The sequence below is a fragment of the Drosophila sechellia genome, chromosome X (genome assembly GCF_004382195.2).
Source record: "Drosophila sechellia strain sech25 chromosome X, ASM438219v1, whole genome shotgun sequence".
Lineage (NCBI taxonomy): Eukaryota > Metazoa > Arthropoda > Insecta > Diptera > Drosophilidae > Drosophila > Drosophila sechellia.
In genome coordinates this window covers 21,140,691-21,156,181 of record NC_045954.1, presented here as the reverse complement: position 1 = coordinate 21,156,181, position 15,491 = coordinate 21,140,691, and the positions used below count along the sequence as shown (strand labels likewise).

At 43.8% G+C, this 15,491-nt stretch overlaps 4 protein-coding genes across 6 annotated transcripts; 2 read left to right on the top strand and 2 right to left on the bottom strand.

Moving 5' to 3' along the window:
- Positions 1-96: 96 nt before the first annotated feature.
- Positions 97-2,491, bottom strand: LOC116802026. Its single transcript, XM_032724891.1, is given in 4 exon segments — positions 97-859; positions 968-1,596; positions 1,808-2,230; positions 2,232-2,491. Coding segments are annotated over 4 exon segments (1,767 nt in total). The 5' UTR covers positions 2,291-2,491; the 3' UTR covers positions 97-203.
- A 39-nt stretch (positions 2,492-2,530) lies between these two features.
- Positions 2,531-13,528, bottom strand: LOC6615191. The gene is made up of 5 exons (XM_002039568.2): positions 12,597-13,528; positions 6,913-7,088; positions 4,334-4,429; positions 2,829-2,969; positions 2,531-2,760 (listed from the first exon to the last, which is right to left on the bottom strand). The coding sequence occupies exons 1-5, from the start codon at positions 13,310-13,312 to the stop codon at positions 2,531-2,533; spliced, it is 1,359 nt and encodes a 452-aa protein (XP_002039604.1). The 5' UTR covers positions 13,313-13,528.
- LOC6615193 (sentrin-specific protease 8) lies at positions 3,826-6,361 on the top strand. Of its 3 annotated transcripts, none has more exons than XM_032724895.1 (3): positions 3,826-4,031; positions 4,835-5,489; positions 5,545-5,832. In XM_032724895.1, exons 2-3 carry the CDS (start codon positions 4,930-4,932, stop codon positions 5,582-5,584), a joined length of 600 nt encoding a protein of 199 aa, XP_032580786.1. In that variant the 5' UTR covers positions 3,826-4,031; positions 4,835-4,929; the 3' UTR covers positions 5,585-5,832. The 3 variants fall into 3 exon arrangements, with proteins under 3 accessions (XP_032580786.1, XP_032580785.1, XP_032580784.1); XM_032724894.1 differs by having other exon boundaries at positions 5,538-5,832; XM_032724893.1 differs by having other exon boundaries at positions 3,827-4,031; positions 5,740-6,361.
- LOC6615192 lies at positions 8,517-11,733 on the top strand. Its single transcript, XM_002039569.2, has 3 exons — positions 8,517-8,722; positions 8,812-9,694; positions 11,431-11,733. The coding sequence occupies exons 1-3, from the start codon at positions 8,659-8,661 to the stop codon at positions 11,591-11,593; spliced, it is 1,110 nt and encodes a 369-aa protein (XP_002039605.2). The 5' UTR covers positions 8,517-8,658; the 3' UTR covers positions 11,594-11,733.
- Positions 13,529-15,491: the final 1,963 nt, after the last annotated feature.

Below are 15,491 nucleotides of genomic sequence, written 5' to 3'. Positions count from 1 at the left end.
TAGATTTTGTGGGCCTGATTGTGCGCTTAGTTTATCAATTTTTTAAGACCTGCTGGGACCATCTACATATTGTATATAATCTTTAAATAGTTTATTTTTGCAATAGACATATATTTATTCTTTTGTCACCTTACTTCCGAAAAAAAATGTTAGCTCTTCGTTTCTTTGGCATTATTGATTACGAGTATGTGGGTACGGGTATCCTAGACGGCGGTGCCATTGATGAGATCGTAGGGATCCCTCACCTGACCCATTCCCAACAGACTGGCATGGGATCGCCGTCGCTCCCGCTCGATCTCGTCCAGGTCGAAGGCATCACTCATGAAACTGGACCTACGCTGTTGATCATCGAAGGCGTAGCCGCGCTGGAATTTCGCTGGTCCGGAGACCGAAGCCGTTGGCCCAGGTGCTCCACTTCCCGATGTTGGAGCTGGGTAAATGGGCTGCGGATGCTGTTGATAGCCATTCGAGTAGTTCGACGGCGAGGAGGGAATCGCCGTGGGCCACTGCACTTGACTCTTGGGCGCCACCACCTGGGGCAGTGTCAACGTGGAGGACACGAAGCGATTCTGCTGCTGATTCAGCATCAGCTGGGAGAACCGCTGCTGACTGGAGCCCAATGGATAGCCCTGGGAGGCCAGCGAATCGGACGACTGTCGCAGGAAGCAGCGCGGCAAGGTGCGACTCTGGCCGAGATCAGCCGGCTGTGGCAAGGACATCCGCATGCCCGGATAGCCACCCGTTCCGGGGAAACTGAGATCCGTGTGCAGGGACAGATTCGAGTTCAGTCTGCGCAGCGGTTGTCCCATGGAGTCCACGCACATGGACGTGCGACGCGGCACCACCAATTGGGCATGGTCTGGAAAAAAAGTATACTTTTCTATTAAACAGAAGTTTTAATAATCATAAATGATAATCGAATGAAAACAATCTATCATTCAAACACTGCCTCAGAATAAAACCTCACCTCCCACCACATAGAGATGATCCTCCTCCATGCGGTTGAACTGCCTGAAGCCGTGGTCATCGCCATCCGCGTCATCGTCGTCATTGCGATGCGGATCGTCTGGAACTTCCTCCCGCTTGGCCTGGTCCTCCTGCTCCTCCTCCTCCGCCTCGTCCCCGCCACTGATGTAGTATATGTTCTTCGGCTTGCTGCGCATACCAGCTCGTCGACAGAACTCCTGGAAAAGCTCGTCCTTGGTCTTCCGGAGGCCCCGCTTCAGGCCACAAAGCCGCGACTGATCTTCCATCTGCGAGTGGGAGGATGGGGGATTGTTTGAGATCTTCGTGTTCGTATTAGTGGCCATGTTCCGTTGCTGCTTTCGTTTCATTTGGGCGGAGGGCGGAGCTGGAGCCGAAGATGAAGCTGGATATATTTCCGTGGCAGTAGATACGGATCGGGTGAGTGGAAATTCCTGAGGCAAGTCGGCGAATAGGGCGGGGGCGGGCAATGGGTCGGCAGCGGAAGGGAGAAGGGGCGCAGGAACATGGGTGGAGGACACGGACGTATCCGTGCAAAGCTCATTCAGCGACTTGGCGAAGCTGCGCGAGTGCAGATTACACTTGGACACAGCTGGCTTTTCGAAGTAAAAACTAAAACGAAAAGGTTAAATAGTTTATGAATAGCATTAATCAATATACATATATGTATTATACAATAAAACAGAACGTTTGCAGCGACATTATTGTCTATCTAACAGGTATCCGGTAGTCGAGGCACCCGACTATCGAATTCTCTCTTATTATCATATTAGCTTAACAGTATTTGTTCAAATCAATATTTGCTAAACACCTAATTGCTTACCGCCTCTCCAGGTCATTATGCAGATAGAGATTTAAGTTCGATCCGGCATTCGGATGCTTGCGACATGCTCCGGGTAGAGTTTGCGTCTGTCCGGGATGGCCAATCTGTCCGGGCATTCCAGGGTGTCCTCGTGCCGCATCGTGGACCTGATGGAGTCGGGAATTGCCACTCCTCAGGATTCCATGTGGTGGCTGCGCCGTCGGCTGCGGTTGGTGCGTCGTGTGGTGACTCTGTCCTTGGTGACCCTGACCCACGCTACTTAGTCCTTCTTGGCTGGCTGTGGTGGTGCCGGGCTGCTTGTACCGCTTGTAGGAATCACTCAACGGATGCTGGCCCTCCTTGAACTTGGCGTGGATGTTCGCCACACTAAAACAGGGCAAGCGCTGGAGGGAAATATACATATGGAAATAAAGTATGTGAAGCACAGAGAGCGCAGCAGAAGATGCAGCTAATCCCGAAGGACTCATCCGGCGACGCTTGCATTTAAGCTGAAAGGTTTCTGCAGTCAAGCGCGAGAAAAACGAATCTCGAGGTGGGCTATTACTAAGGGGATTCCCGGGTGCACCACCAACAGAAAGGCGATGATTGTCACAGATGCAACTTAAAAGTAATGCCATCGAAAATGAACAATTTTCAATTGTTTTTAAGAACAAAAATCATAATATAAAATTAAGTAAAATAATAATGGCAATATTCAAGCGTTATGAATTCTTTAGGCCTAGCTCAGTTACTCACACTGTAGTAGCTAACCTCCTGCAAATTGATGAAGAGGAATATATTCAAGACTCCAACGAATTCCGTGACAATGAATCCAAAGACGAAGAGGAAGAAGCTCTGGCCATAGGAGACCTTGATGAGGGCTGGTTGAAGGGTGGACCGGGGTCTCAACTTCGACCCGATTTCCGCCTTCAGTATTGATATATAGGCAATCAATCCTATCAGCATCACTAGACCTACAGGGTGATTACGCAATTTCGGTGTCATTATTATCCTTAGACCCTTTCAAATTTTTGAAACTCACCACTAACAATGAAAAGAATTCCCGCGCTGAAATAATACAGATTGTTTTGATGCGAGCAAGTGGGGATCAGAAAAACTATGAAGCTGATCACTAGAAATACACCAGCAGCCAGGAAAATAGGACACGACTTGGTGACCGTATCTGTAAGTAAAAATTTTATTACGTTAGAATTTATTTTAAATAACCTATTTTATATACATTTACATACATTAAAAATCCCATTCAGTGTATTTTTTTATTCGCAACAGTGCTTTTTTAAAAAGCGTGCCCATGTTTTTTTTGATCCCTCTATTAAAGAAAACACTAGTCTGGCCCATGTTTCTGACTTTTAGGCTTTGCTTTCTTTTGGTTTTCTCTTTGACCTGTCAACGAGTGAGAAAATATCCTGCGGCTAAGCAAAAACACGTAGAGACAGCGACAGGACCTGCGAAAAAGCCGCACGCACAGCGACATCCATTTTCAGCCGACTGTTTAATAGTTTTATTTTCGAAATTGTCCCCTGAGGCCAGTTTCAAATTAGTTTTGACCGCTCGCACAAAACAAAATTAATGGGAATATTTGAAATCGATGGCCAATTGTGTGAAAATTAATGGAATTTCAACCGGGTGTGGATATTGGTATTTTCGGCAGGGCGGTTAGCAGTTTAATGTGTTTTTGGGCTAGTTGATATCGCCTGCCATGGAATGTGGGCGAAAGTCTTATAATGGATTTTGAAAATGTTCAGCTATTGTCATCGCCTGACTTCAATTACACACTACTTCCTGTTCTTGAAAAGCCCACAAATCACAGGGACAAAAGTTTGTCGATGGAGGCCAAAGGCCTTTAATTAAAATTCATCCAACTAAACTTGTATTATGTGCATGTGCGTTTCTAGGCCAACTAACAACAATAAATCAATTTCAGTTTAGCCCAGTCATTCCCGGAGTAAGTTGGCTGGAGGTATGGGGAAGGCATTCACCTGGTTGAATGCCAAATGCCATGCCAGTTAAGCCCATTAAGGGTTAGTTGCATATTTAAACGCGCCAGTAAAGATGGATTCATCGGGCGAACAGCCCATAATTGCAGTTGTAGACCAAAGGAACTTCCGGCATAAATTAGCTGTGAAATCATACACCATTCCCTTACACTGTACAAACAAAATTAAAAATCGTATGCAACATGACAATGTGTGCAGAAATTAGATATCCCAAAAACAAACCATTGGTAGGTCCCATGCAGTAATTGCCTTAGCTCTAACAGGGAACCATATGGTCGAGTGCCACGCTATAAGATAGCCCTTAGTTAGCTTAAACTCATACTGACGAACGGACATACGGACATATCTAGCTAGATATATGTACTTGGCTAACGATCCTGGTCAGAAAAGTGTTCTTTAAAGGTACAGACACGCACCTCCAGTTACATGTTTACTTGTTAACGAATTTAGAATAACCTTTTACCCTACAAGACACGAGCATACAGATACCACACAGTTCTTAGACAACTAATGATACTTTGGCACTTACAGGGTATTGCCGCGGTTGAGTCGTGCGGATCCGGCTGATAACCCTCATTGGAAAAGTAGTCGATCTTAACGCAGTTATACGAATCAGCATCCAGGCCTAAAAACAAACAATAAAGTATACAATATTAGTATAAAACCTTCTAGAGATGTGCTTTTTAATGGGCTTTCGCAACACACTTATCGATAAAAATAAAGATTGCAAGGATCGAGAATATTCTAGTGTCTAGTGTCTAGAATATTCTAGTGTCTTTAAGTGTTTGCCTTCGTCTTAACTGAAAGGAAGCTCAACTTCATATAGTTAGTTTTTGCGGAAGTATGTATTTACATTCCAGACCGAAAAATAGTTCAATTCTGTTGTCGAGAAAATTAGCTCTAAAATACTTATAATTTTTTATAACGAATGGGTACCACTAATAGTCCGTTTATCGTTTGTAACCGATTGTGATAATCGACTTATCAAACAGCCACATTTTTTTACCTAAAATCTTTTTGTAACGCCTAGCACGCGCTGGTAAACAATTCCAAACCCAAATGTAGACAACAGATACACCAGCCACCCAGGAAAATACACCACTGCCCAGGATTATTGAAGTCAGGATGCTGGCGCCCAAAAAGCTGCTTAAAACAAAAAACCAGGTGGAGCCCCTCCAGGATAAGAATTCCCGAAGAGTGAAGACCAAGCCAAATGCGAAGGGCAAGGTCAAGGAAAAGGAAACGGAAAAGGAAAAGGAAAGGGGCAAGTTCAAAGAAAAGGGTAAGTTCAAGGCCAAGGGCAACGGCAAGAGCAAGAACAAAAACAAGAACAGGGACTCCAATACAAGCACCTCGTTGTCATTGGAGCGAGGCAGCGGGGATGGACCGCATCAGGTGGGCCAGCAGAGCCTGGTTGCGCTCCGCTTCATGGACATCTCGCTGCGCCACTCGGATGTCCAGCTGCTCCAGTCCGCTCACGAGGGCGTCAACGAGCGGCTGGTGGCCTTCTACTACGCCTACCTTCAGCACCGCCGTTACCGCTCCGAGTCGGATCTGCACTTCCTGAATCCGGGCCTGGCCGCACGACTGCGCCACATGGACATGCGCCATTTGTGGGCCATGGTGCGCGACCGCCGTCTCAACGAGAAACAGTTCATCTTGGTGCCGCTTTCCACCCATCCCAGGTCGGTAATTTCATTTTGCATGCTTTCTCAATTTTCTAGCTTTTATAGTTCCAAGATCTTTACATACGGACAGATCGATGAACGGGCACAGGTAGTCGGACTTTTCCAGATAGACTTTTCTACGCTTCTTTCTGCCTGTTAGCGATTCTAATAACCCATCTACTCTAGCGGGTTAAATATTCATTATTATTCAGCGATTATACGTATATATTTCATAAAATTGTTATTAACTTTAAATGTAATTCCGCAGACCCCACGGACACTGGTCCCTACTGCTGATTTCGCGGCCGGACAGCAAGTTCTACCACTACGATTCGTTGGACAACTGTCATTCGCCGTTGGCTGCCTCGGTGTCGGAAACTCTACGGGCGCCCCTCGAGGCCTGGAAGTTCGCCCTGGTCACCGGTCGCTGCCTCCAGCAGGAGCGCCAAGCGGCTGGCAAGGAAGGCTCCGGCCGCGACCCTGCATCCGGAATCCACCTGATGTGCATGACCGACCACGTTGCGGACTATGTAGCCAGATGCGGATACGCCACCAGTTCGCTGCTCATCGCCGTGGACCAAATCGCAGACATGCGCACCCACCTGGTCGAGCTAATCCTGTCGCTCGGCGGGATCCTCCCCTCAAAGAGGGGCCACTAAAAAGGGGAGCATCTTCAAGCCCGTGTGGGCCTACATTCGATTGCCTTTTGTTTGTTGACGCATAAGAAAATCAGAAAAAATTCAAATAATGAGCCTATTTCCTGTTATTATTATTCAGTTCTTGCTCCACCAATAAGACATACTCGTGCATAAATTAATTGTGCAAGTATGGCAACATAAAAGGCGCTATACTTTTGCAACGAATATTATTCGATGGCTTCACAGCTAGGATATATGTATATAATGTAAATTGATTTGGGCTGTGCATTTTGAATTATGATTGTGGCAAGCCTAAGTGTAGTGATTAATTGCATATATTTTCAAGCATCGATTTAACTCATAAAGGCAATTATTTCCAATTGCACAGCCAGTTGCAGCCAAACACATCACAGAAGTTCCTCTGATCAGATTAATCTTCACATAAAAATACAATAAAAAGGACAGCTGTCAGTTGTGAGCCTTAATTAAGTGACTGGCTGATTGATTGGCTGACCGCCCCACCCGGCTGACTGCAGTTTAATTTGGTCAAATCCGAAGCCCTCAGTCTGCCGCTGCCACTGCCCGCAGTTTTTAAAGCCGAATAAGCCCAAAGGTCATTGTTCCTCGTTCGGTTGGCAGCTGGCAAAAAAAAAAAAGAAAAAGAAACACAAAGACCCCACCCACAACCCAAGCCGGAAAACTGCAGCAGCCCAACACCATGCATGTCATTTGTCTCCATTTGCTGGTGGTGCAAAAGCTGCCAAGGAATGTGGTGCTGTGATGCTGGACGGACATCAACTCACCTGGCAGAGTGGTGCACAATATCCAGAGACTGGACTTGGTGTACTTGGTGATGTAGGCGCCATCGTCCAGGGCTTTGAAGTTGGCCGTCCCATTGTAGTTGGCATTGGGCAGCTTCTCCTCCGTGAAGAGCCACTGGGGTCCGGCCAGAGCGGCGATGACAATGGCCACCGAAATGCTGCAAAAAACGAGCAGAGTGGAAATCAGACACTGGCCAAAATCCGATACTGGCAGTTAGATACTCGTAAAAATATTTAATATTTAAATAAATGAGATTGTTTTAAAATTAAGAACATTTATAAATATATATATCATTAATATATTTACTTATATTTTTACATTTACATATCATATATGTTGCACAATTTTGTTTGTGTGCAATTGCAGAGTAGAGAAAGTTGCATTCTCTAAATCAAAATCGAAGTGGGCGGCGAGTTGGGTGTTCAGAGTGCAATCAAGGGAAATGCCCATTCCTGGATCTCCGCACTCCAAAAATTGTGTGAGGCTGCTGCTGATTAAAAAATATTCATCCTGTTTTGTGGTCGGGGGACGACTGCCAAAAACGAGGCCGAAAATCCACAAGAACAAACAAACTGAATGGGCACGAAGCTTTCCAGCCACCCACACTCACCCACCCACTCTCCCACACCCACACACGCACACTCGCACCCACACACGCAATGATATGCAAATAAATATTGGCACCCAAAAACGAGGAGCGCACATAAAATTGTTGGCGCTGAAAAATGTGCGAAAAAAAGCAGTGAAAATGCGAAAAAAAATTCAAAGGGTGGTGGGAATTTTTTAGAGGGATCTTCAGCTTGTCACCCAGGTATTCGTGAATACATTCATGAGTGCACTTGAACGCCAATATTTGCGCAGTTTGGCACCGCGCGTAGTCACAAGTGCTGAGATGGATTTTATGTGTTGTTTAGTACTCAACGTTGTTTTTAAAAAATGCCAATCGATTTATGCAACAAAAATAGGTGCAAGCACTATTATGTAATCGAATTAAGGCCATACTATTTTAAGCGTTTTTTTTTTTAAGTGGAAAAACGTATATAATAATAAGGATTCTACAACCGCCTACATTGGTTATAACTGCATTAAATTTGTTTTGAAATTTCTACTCCACCATGGGCTGAATGATAACTTTTTGTGGCCAAAATTAATAACTCCACAATGGAGAGAGATATGTATTTAGTTTGAGTTTATCTCTATTATAATACCAATAATTGTAGGCGTGTCACCGCCACAAAAATATAGCCTAGTACGTCTTTTATTAGTTTGAAAACAAAAACAAACGCACGAACAACTGTTTTATAACAGCTGATTCCTTTATTCCTTTTCCTATTGTTATTCGTAACAAACAGTCCCAGTTAATATTATACCTAAACTATGCCTTTGGGCCTTTTAAAAGTAAAAATACGATTTAAGATGATCTTGGGTTGCTAACGTTTGGTATGAAATTATATTCCAAAGAGGCTTATTTCAAAGTAATGAACTAAAATATAATTGCCACCTTTTTATCGGAGGCAACTCTATCTATCGGTGATTAGTGGAACCAAACTAGACAGCTTAAATCTATCGAACAAAGATGGCGGTCTTCTTTTCTTACAGCACGTGTCAAAGGAAAGTGACTTTGGTGTTTTAAAAATTCATTGTTTACTTTGTTCGCTGCGCGCAAGTCGTATTTCACTTCTGGGTTTTTATTGGGTAATTATTTAACATATTCAATCAATTTAATTATGCGAAGCATGTTTTCGGATCGTTACAACAATAAGCGCCGCGAATTTTACGAGCGCTACGAAGGTAAGTTTTGCAAACACTTGGTATGTACTACATACAAAATAGTTCGCTCAGCAAAACAGTTCCTTGATATACCCTGCATGTGTCTCTAGCTGCTAGGGTGATCCATCCGAGTCTGCCGGAGTGCCAGCGTCCAGTGGAGCCCACCGAAGTGAAGCATCCGAACAACCCCGTTAATCGTCGCCCCATTTCGTATCGCCAACTGGCCAATCAGTCGCAGAGGCAGCTGGAGAACGACTCCTGGCTATCTAGTGATCGACTGCCCATAGTGGTGCGCCGCGAAATCGAGATGCGCAACAAAAAACCTGTGATGCCCAAATACAACGTTGGAACGGCTACCCATGTGCTAAGCCATAATGGCGGGTCACGACGTGGTCGTCCTCCATCTGCCGCCACTGCGGCCAGATTGGCATCTGAATTCGCCCGTCAAGTCGGTGGCATTTCCCAAACTCCGACCATCAAAGAAGAAGAAGAAGAAGAGTCAGAGGAGCAGCCGAAAGCCAAGAAGGCGATGCCGGACAAGGTGGCAGTCAAGGTGACGGACAAGTTGACGACCAAGGCGGCGACCAAGGTGGCGACCAAGGTGGAGACCCAGGCGAAGGAGTCCAACTTCCCGGTTAAGATTAAAGTGGAAGGGGTCGCGCAAAATGATGTGGGGTGGCAGCCAAATTGGCTGGACAAAGCCAATCAGGGTTTTGCCACAAATAGGAACTTTATTCCAATTTTGAGCTCTTTTCCTAACCCTTACCGTAACATGGATGTTACCTGGACCGAACAATTCAATGCATTATCAAACCTATACTACAATCATATCATGAACTCCGTCTCGTCTTCGAGCCAGATGCAGCCGCTTGATTTACCACCATCAGCCAACACGCCCACTATCGGTGTTAACCCGGTGATCAGGGGCGGTCACCCACCATTTAGCGTCTTTCCGTGCCCATCGGATAACTGCAAGCAAAACTTTGATTCGCGGTAAGTTTTTCAATTTTCAATTTTAATATTTTTCTGTATTTTCTACACATGGATACATTTTCAAGGCTACTAAAGATCAAGTAGCTGCCAATCCATCATTCCTACAGGTAGGAATGCTCATAGATCATAAGGAAATGAATGAGTAATCCCTACACTAATAGAATAATAATTTATAGTATATTTTATTTGTAAGCGGCTCATCCTTTTCGCTGATAATTTAATGATAATAACAGCTAAGATTATTATTGAGATAGAAAACCAAATTCTGTTGTGAAAAATTAAAATTAGAGATCACCACTTGCCCAATCAAGGTTTGAATAAGTCCCCTACCTACATTTTAGGGTTTAATAGAAACTGAAATGCCTTTTGCCTAATTAATTTAATTAATTTAATATACGTATGGTAGTGTATGGGTCCGTATTAGGGATATTTTGGTTTTAGGACTCCTTAATTAGAGCCCAAAGGTATTCGTTGTTAATTGGCTTAGAAGCTGCAACTGCCTTTATAGTATCCGACCCTAAGATTTTTATCCTATGCATTGGCCCAATTCCATAGTACGAGAAACAAGCGCATACCATTAAACTGGATCGTCCGTATTAATTTTTTACTGTGTAATTTGTCTTATATTCGGTGTTCGTGGGAAATCTTACACACGATCGAGATCCATTGCCAACCTCGCTCTCATCTGACCATAAAATGTTCCTCCATTTTTCGCATGGCCAATTTAAATGTTCCTGGCGGACTTAATGCTCTTGGCAATGTGTCTCCCATTTAAGAGATGGACTTTACTTGGACTTCAGGCTTTTAAACCATGTTCCCTGAGACATGAAGAATTCGACCAATATTTCTGCATGATTTTGCTTCAGAAATTATTTTTTTTAATAATGTCTCTTTTCTGTGCAATGCTTTTCACGTTCCGTTTTAATAATATTTTTAAGGTACGTTTTCCATATTTCGAATATTTAAAAAAAGTAGATATTTTTTTCTCCTCATTCTGGACCTTGCCGCACCATAAAATTATAAACAAGAGAGAAGTATAGTTCCCCGACTATCAGATACCCGTTACTCATCTAGTGGAAATGCAAACGGCAAATTTCCTAATTGGGATATTGGAATATCGATAGATACTGGGGAATAAAATGAGAAAATATTTAAAAATTGTTCAAAAGTGTGGGCGTGAATGTTTTGGGTGTGTATGTGTAGGGAGGGGCGTGGCCAAAGTGTTTTTGGTATACCGATAGAAATTGGCAAAACAAACAATAAAACGAAGCAAAATTTAAACAATTTTCAATAGTGTAGGCGTGACAGTTTCGGGCGGTTTGTGGGGGTTGGAGTGGGCGTGGCAACCAGCTTTTTGGCAAATAGATGAGCGTTTACAAGACTAATAATAATATGGAAAATATCATAATATTTTTTAAAAGTGTGGGCGTGGTAAAAAAATTTTTTTTTTGAAAATTTTAAAGAAATTTACAAAACTTATAATATGAAAAAAGTATCAAACCTTTTTCAGAAGTGTGGGCGTGGCAGTTTTGGCCGGTTTGTGGGCGTGGCAACATTTGGAAACAAATTTGCGCTGCGACTATGTCTCTTTAAGCTGCATGCCTAATCTTAACATTCTAGCCTTTATAGTTTCTGAGATCGAGACCTTTATACGGAGGGTCTGACAGACGGATGGACAGTATATTTGGGTTCCAGAATACGTTTTATTAATATCGCTTAATCTTCTATCTTTTTAGTCGGGCCATGTACAAGCATCAACGCGTGACTGGTCACCACAATTGGCCACACAACTGCAGCAAGTGTGGCCAGGTCTTCCGTACATCAGGCTTTATGCGCATGCACTCCGTGAATGCCTGTGAGCGCAACTTGCACAAGTTTAAAATATCTAAGCCAAATTAATTGCAGCAACTTGGCCAAACCGCAAAGCCGGAATGAATCGGTTCGCATACAGCGAACTATTAATTTACCATTGAATTAGCATTAAAATTCTATTAATTTACTTTATATGAAATAAAGAATGCCATAATGGTAAAAATCTAGATTTTTGTTTTGTGTACTTTCGTACGAAATAGTTTGCGAACAAATTAAACCCACTTTGCAGTGATTTGTGTCGCTAACACAATTATTTGTCAAGCAACAAGGATGAAGGAGCCGCATGGAGGTCTGGATGTCCTGGTTGCTCCTGTGACAAGGACGAGCTGCCATTTGCCAGCTGCGAAGCACGTGAAACCCCTTTCCTCAGTTTCTTTAAAAATGTATAGAACGGGCGGAAATTGTGTGTGCGTCCTCTGTAGGAATTCAACCTGCTGGCATTCAGCAGGCTGTTTCGCCATCAGTTTCAGGGATTCGTCTATTAGTTCCTTGTCTGAAGGAATTTTGAGTATTTTCCTTGCTACCTTGAAGCTTTAAGTAGTATTCAAAGTCGGCGCTTAATAAAAAAGGAGCACCTGTGTAGGTAGTAGTCAAGTATTTTAACTGAAACCAGCCTGAAACATAAAGCAATGAGTACAAATATAATTGTTTACCACTTTGTTCATTTGGGGCATAGTGAAATCGTGGAGAAATGTTAAAGTTGCCAACCACAGGACAATCATCAAGGACACTTTTAAGCGAGCACGCTTCTCAAAAACTCAGGTTTTAAGGCAAGCAAATTATAATCAAAAACCTTTATAAGCGGATTATTTTGTGTTTGCCTAGTACTATTATAATTTAGTATTAAAAAAGAGATAAGAAGTTTTGCGGAACATAATTTCCAATTCTAGATAGGCGAGTACCAGTAACAATAATTTTAAATTGAAGCATATTCAGAACTCAAATGACTAGAACAGTCAATAGCTTTTTTAATTCATGTTTGTTTCCTCAAACTAATGTATTCACGATTGATATATGATCACATACTAACCTGGCTGCAACAGGTGTGATGAGCCACAGGTAACCCCCGTTGACGGTGGTCATGTTGCTGATGCCTCCCTGCGGATCGGGAGCACCAGCACCGCCGCTGGCCAGGCGCTCTTGCTGCTGCTTCCGCTGGACATGTTGCTGCTGCGTCTGTTGATGTTGCTGCGTCTGCTGCACCTCTATGGCTGGCTGGAGGCGACTCAAAAGAGGCACCAGTCGCTGCTGCTGCGGTTGCTTCTGCTGCTGCCGCTGTTGCTGTTGCTGTTGCTGTTGCTGCTGCTGCAGTCGTCGGTTGTTGCTGATGCTGTTGTGGTTGCTCCTGCTGTGATTACCGATGTTGTTCAACTGAAGATCACTAAAGCTGCCGGCCAGGGAACTAAATCCCGTGGCCGGAATGCTGCCAGAGATCGTGCTGATTAGGCCAGCTTGCTGATGCTGCTGCGGCGCGAGTCGCTGGCCCCGCGGCAATGTTGCATAGGGCGAGTGTTGCTGGTGGTGCTGCTGCTGCGGGTGGTGCAGCAACTGGTGCTGCGGCTGCTGCGATGGGTGGCTGTGCTCGATGGATGCACTGGTGGTCAGGTGGTGTATGGCCAGTGGCGGCCTTTCGGTGGTGTTGCAGATTACATTTGCTGGTCGAATGTTGTTGTACGGATTCTCGCTGTTGATGCTGTGCGTGGAGGCCACGCGAAACACATTGGGCACCGAAGGATAATCCCTCATTTTATATTCCACTAGCTGCACTGAGCCAGAACGAAAACCAAAAAAAAAAAAAAACAAAACAAAACTAAAATAAATCCAACACTTTGAAAGCGCGCCAAAAGTGGGTTTGTTTTTGAATTTCTGGCTGGGCACGTCCGTTGCGCTGGAGAACTTTCACTCGACTAAGGGAAGCTGTGGTCCTGACCAAAGGACTCGACTCGGCCATGTAAAACGAACCGAAACGAGTAACTTCGGCTGCTCCGGATGATGATTTCGCTGCCTCTGCCGCTTCTGCTGCTGCTGCTGCTGCTCACTGGCGATTATAAAACACAGGAGCCATATTTTATCTACGCTTTTGATGGTCTCCATCCAACAGCAATCCACGCCTCATGCCCATCTCCAATCCTATGATTCGCCGCTTCCTTGGCAGACCTAAATATAGCGGCTATGACCAATGGAAAATTAACTTTTACATCTGCACAGCTAAAAAATTCCAGGTATCAGGCGTTTCAGCTGCGGCCTGTAGAATTATTCAATTATTCTGAATACGAAAATTACACACATTATGTGGGCAACATGCGTGCACTGAAACAAAGCTTTGATTTCTATAACAATGCTTAAGATTATAAATTAAATTAATACAAATCAATTAGGTTTTATATAACTGATACAAATTCAAAAGAGTATTTCCCGTTCGTAGGCGTTGTAGTCGGAGTCGCAGGCGATCGTTTCGTTACTTAAACGTGCATTTTGAATACAAGTTCTTCAGGTTTTGAAGTTTCCGAGTTCTCGAAATTCATATTAAATTTCTAACTTCAATTTAGTATATTATATTTTGCATTTGATTGTACATAGGTCATTGTTCGCTGTGCAGTCCAACGGCAACCAGGAGTAGTAAAAACAACAACCAACAGACGTTTGCAACTTCCGTTGTAAGCTAAAAGTGACTTCCGGTCGCTTGGGGATCCCTACTATCTGTCTGTGTGCGTGCAAGTAGTGTATGTGTATGCGCTTGTGTGTGTGTGTGTGTGGATATGAGATATGGGATATGGGATATAGTTTGCCGAGTTGTAGTTGCACTCGCCTGCAAATCTAAGCATTTATTGCAGTCCCGGCTCCTTTGGCTGCAACTCTCGTTTATTTAATTGAATTCCCACATGCGATTGAGGTAAGTTCGTGCCATGATTGTGCCCCATTAAAAGGGTAGGGCTAACAATGGTACGCCCACACCACCCCAACCCACCAAATATCCAGCCCACGTCCACACTCGTTTTTGCTCTAAAGCACCTTGTTAAGTGCACCTTGTGAAAGTGTGGAATTGCTGAGTGCAGGCCCAGGAGTGGTGCAGAACAAAACCCGAAGATTAAGCTGCCAAATCCACACTGAGAAAAAAAGAGTCGCTTTTGTTTGTGCTCGCACAGTTGCACGATTAGTAATATTCGTGAATGGCTGAAAAAATTACCAATCGCAAATGCCATCGTATGTTTTCAAAAAACTTAGTTAGCAAAACTTAGCAGCTTCATTAACAGCAATCCAAATTGTAGAATCTTCTTCTGTGCACTTCCTTTGCTGCTCTTTCTTCAGCAGTCCTTAGCGCAAGGATGCAAGGATATGGAAAGGGTATTTCATCAAAATTGGATTCGACTGTCGTGAAGAGTATGCATGTGGGAGCAGCATGTAATCCGGCAAAAGGAAAACAAAAGCCGACGATTATTGCCGGAGTGCTTATCCTGATCAAAAAGCGCAAAAGCCAAGGACAAAGGCAATTAAGCCAACTGGCAGGAGGTGTATGATGTGAATAGACTTAAGAGGCAGGAGCGCCTAAATAGAGGATAATTCAACTGGCAATGCAGAAAACACACGCAAAAAACAGCGAAAACACAAAGCTGAACGGAAAACCTTTAATTAAATATAATAGTATTGGCCGTGCGCAAATAGCCTCAAGTATTTGCTCACCATTTTGTTTGGCAAGCAAACAAATTAATTAAAATCTTAATTAAATCTCATTCTGGCAGCAAACAAGGATGTGCTATAGCTATTCTGATGCCAACAAGTTGCTGGACGCGCCTTTAATTTGCCATCGAATTGAACCCTCGACCCTCTCTATTTCAGCATTTAAATACATAGAGCAGAGTTTGCAACTTTCGCAAAAGTTTTCATCTAAATGCGCTGCAAATGCTGGCAACACTTTTCTCCTCTC

Bases quoted from the DNA above. Each gene is read 5' to 3' on its own strand.
- LOC6615192 (XM_002039569.2), top strand. From the start codon at position 8,659: ATGCGAAGCATGTTTTCGGATCGTTACAACAATAAGCGCCGCGAATTT. The intron at 8,723-8,811 runs GTAAGTTTTGCA...ATGTGTCTCTAG, and splicing joins ATTTTACGAGCGCTACGAAG to CTGCTAGGGTGATCCATCCG. The intron at 9,695-11,430 runs GTAAGTTTTTCA...CTATCTTTTTAG, and splicing joins AAGCAAAACTTTGATTCGCG to TCGGGCCATGTACAAGCATC.
- LOC6615191 (XM_002039568.2), bottom strand. From the start codon at position 13,312: ATGAGGGATTATCCTTCGGTGCCCAATGTGTTTCGCGTGGCCTCCACG. The intron at 7,089-12,596 runs GTTAGTATGTGA...CGTTTTTTGCAG, and splicing joins ATCACACCTGTTGCAGCCAG to CATTTCGGTGGCCATTGTCA. The intron at 2,970-4,333 runs GTAAGTGCCAAA...TTTTACTTACAG, and splicing joins CTCAACCGCGGCAATACCCT to ATACGGTCACCAAGTCGTGT.
- LOC6615193 (XM_032724893.1), top strand. From the start codon at position 4,930: ATGCTGGCGCCCAAAAAGCTGCTTAAAACAAAAAACCAGGTGGAGCCC. The intron at 5,490-5,739 runs GTCGGTAATTTC...GTAATTCCGCAG, and splicing joins CCGCTTTCCACCCATCCCAG to ACCCCACGGACACTGGTCCC.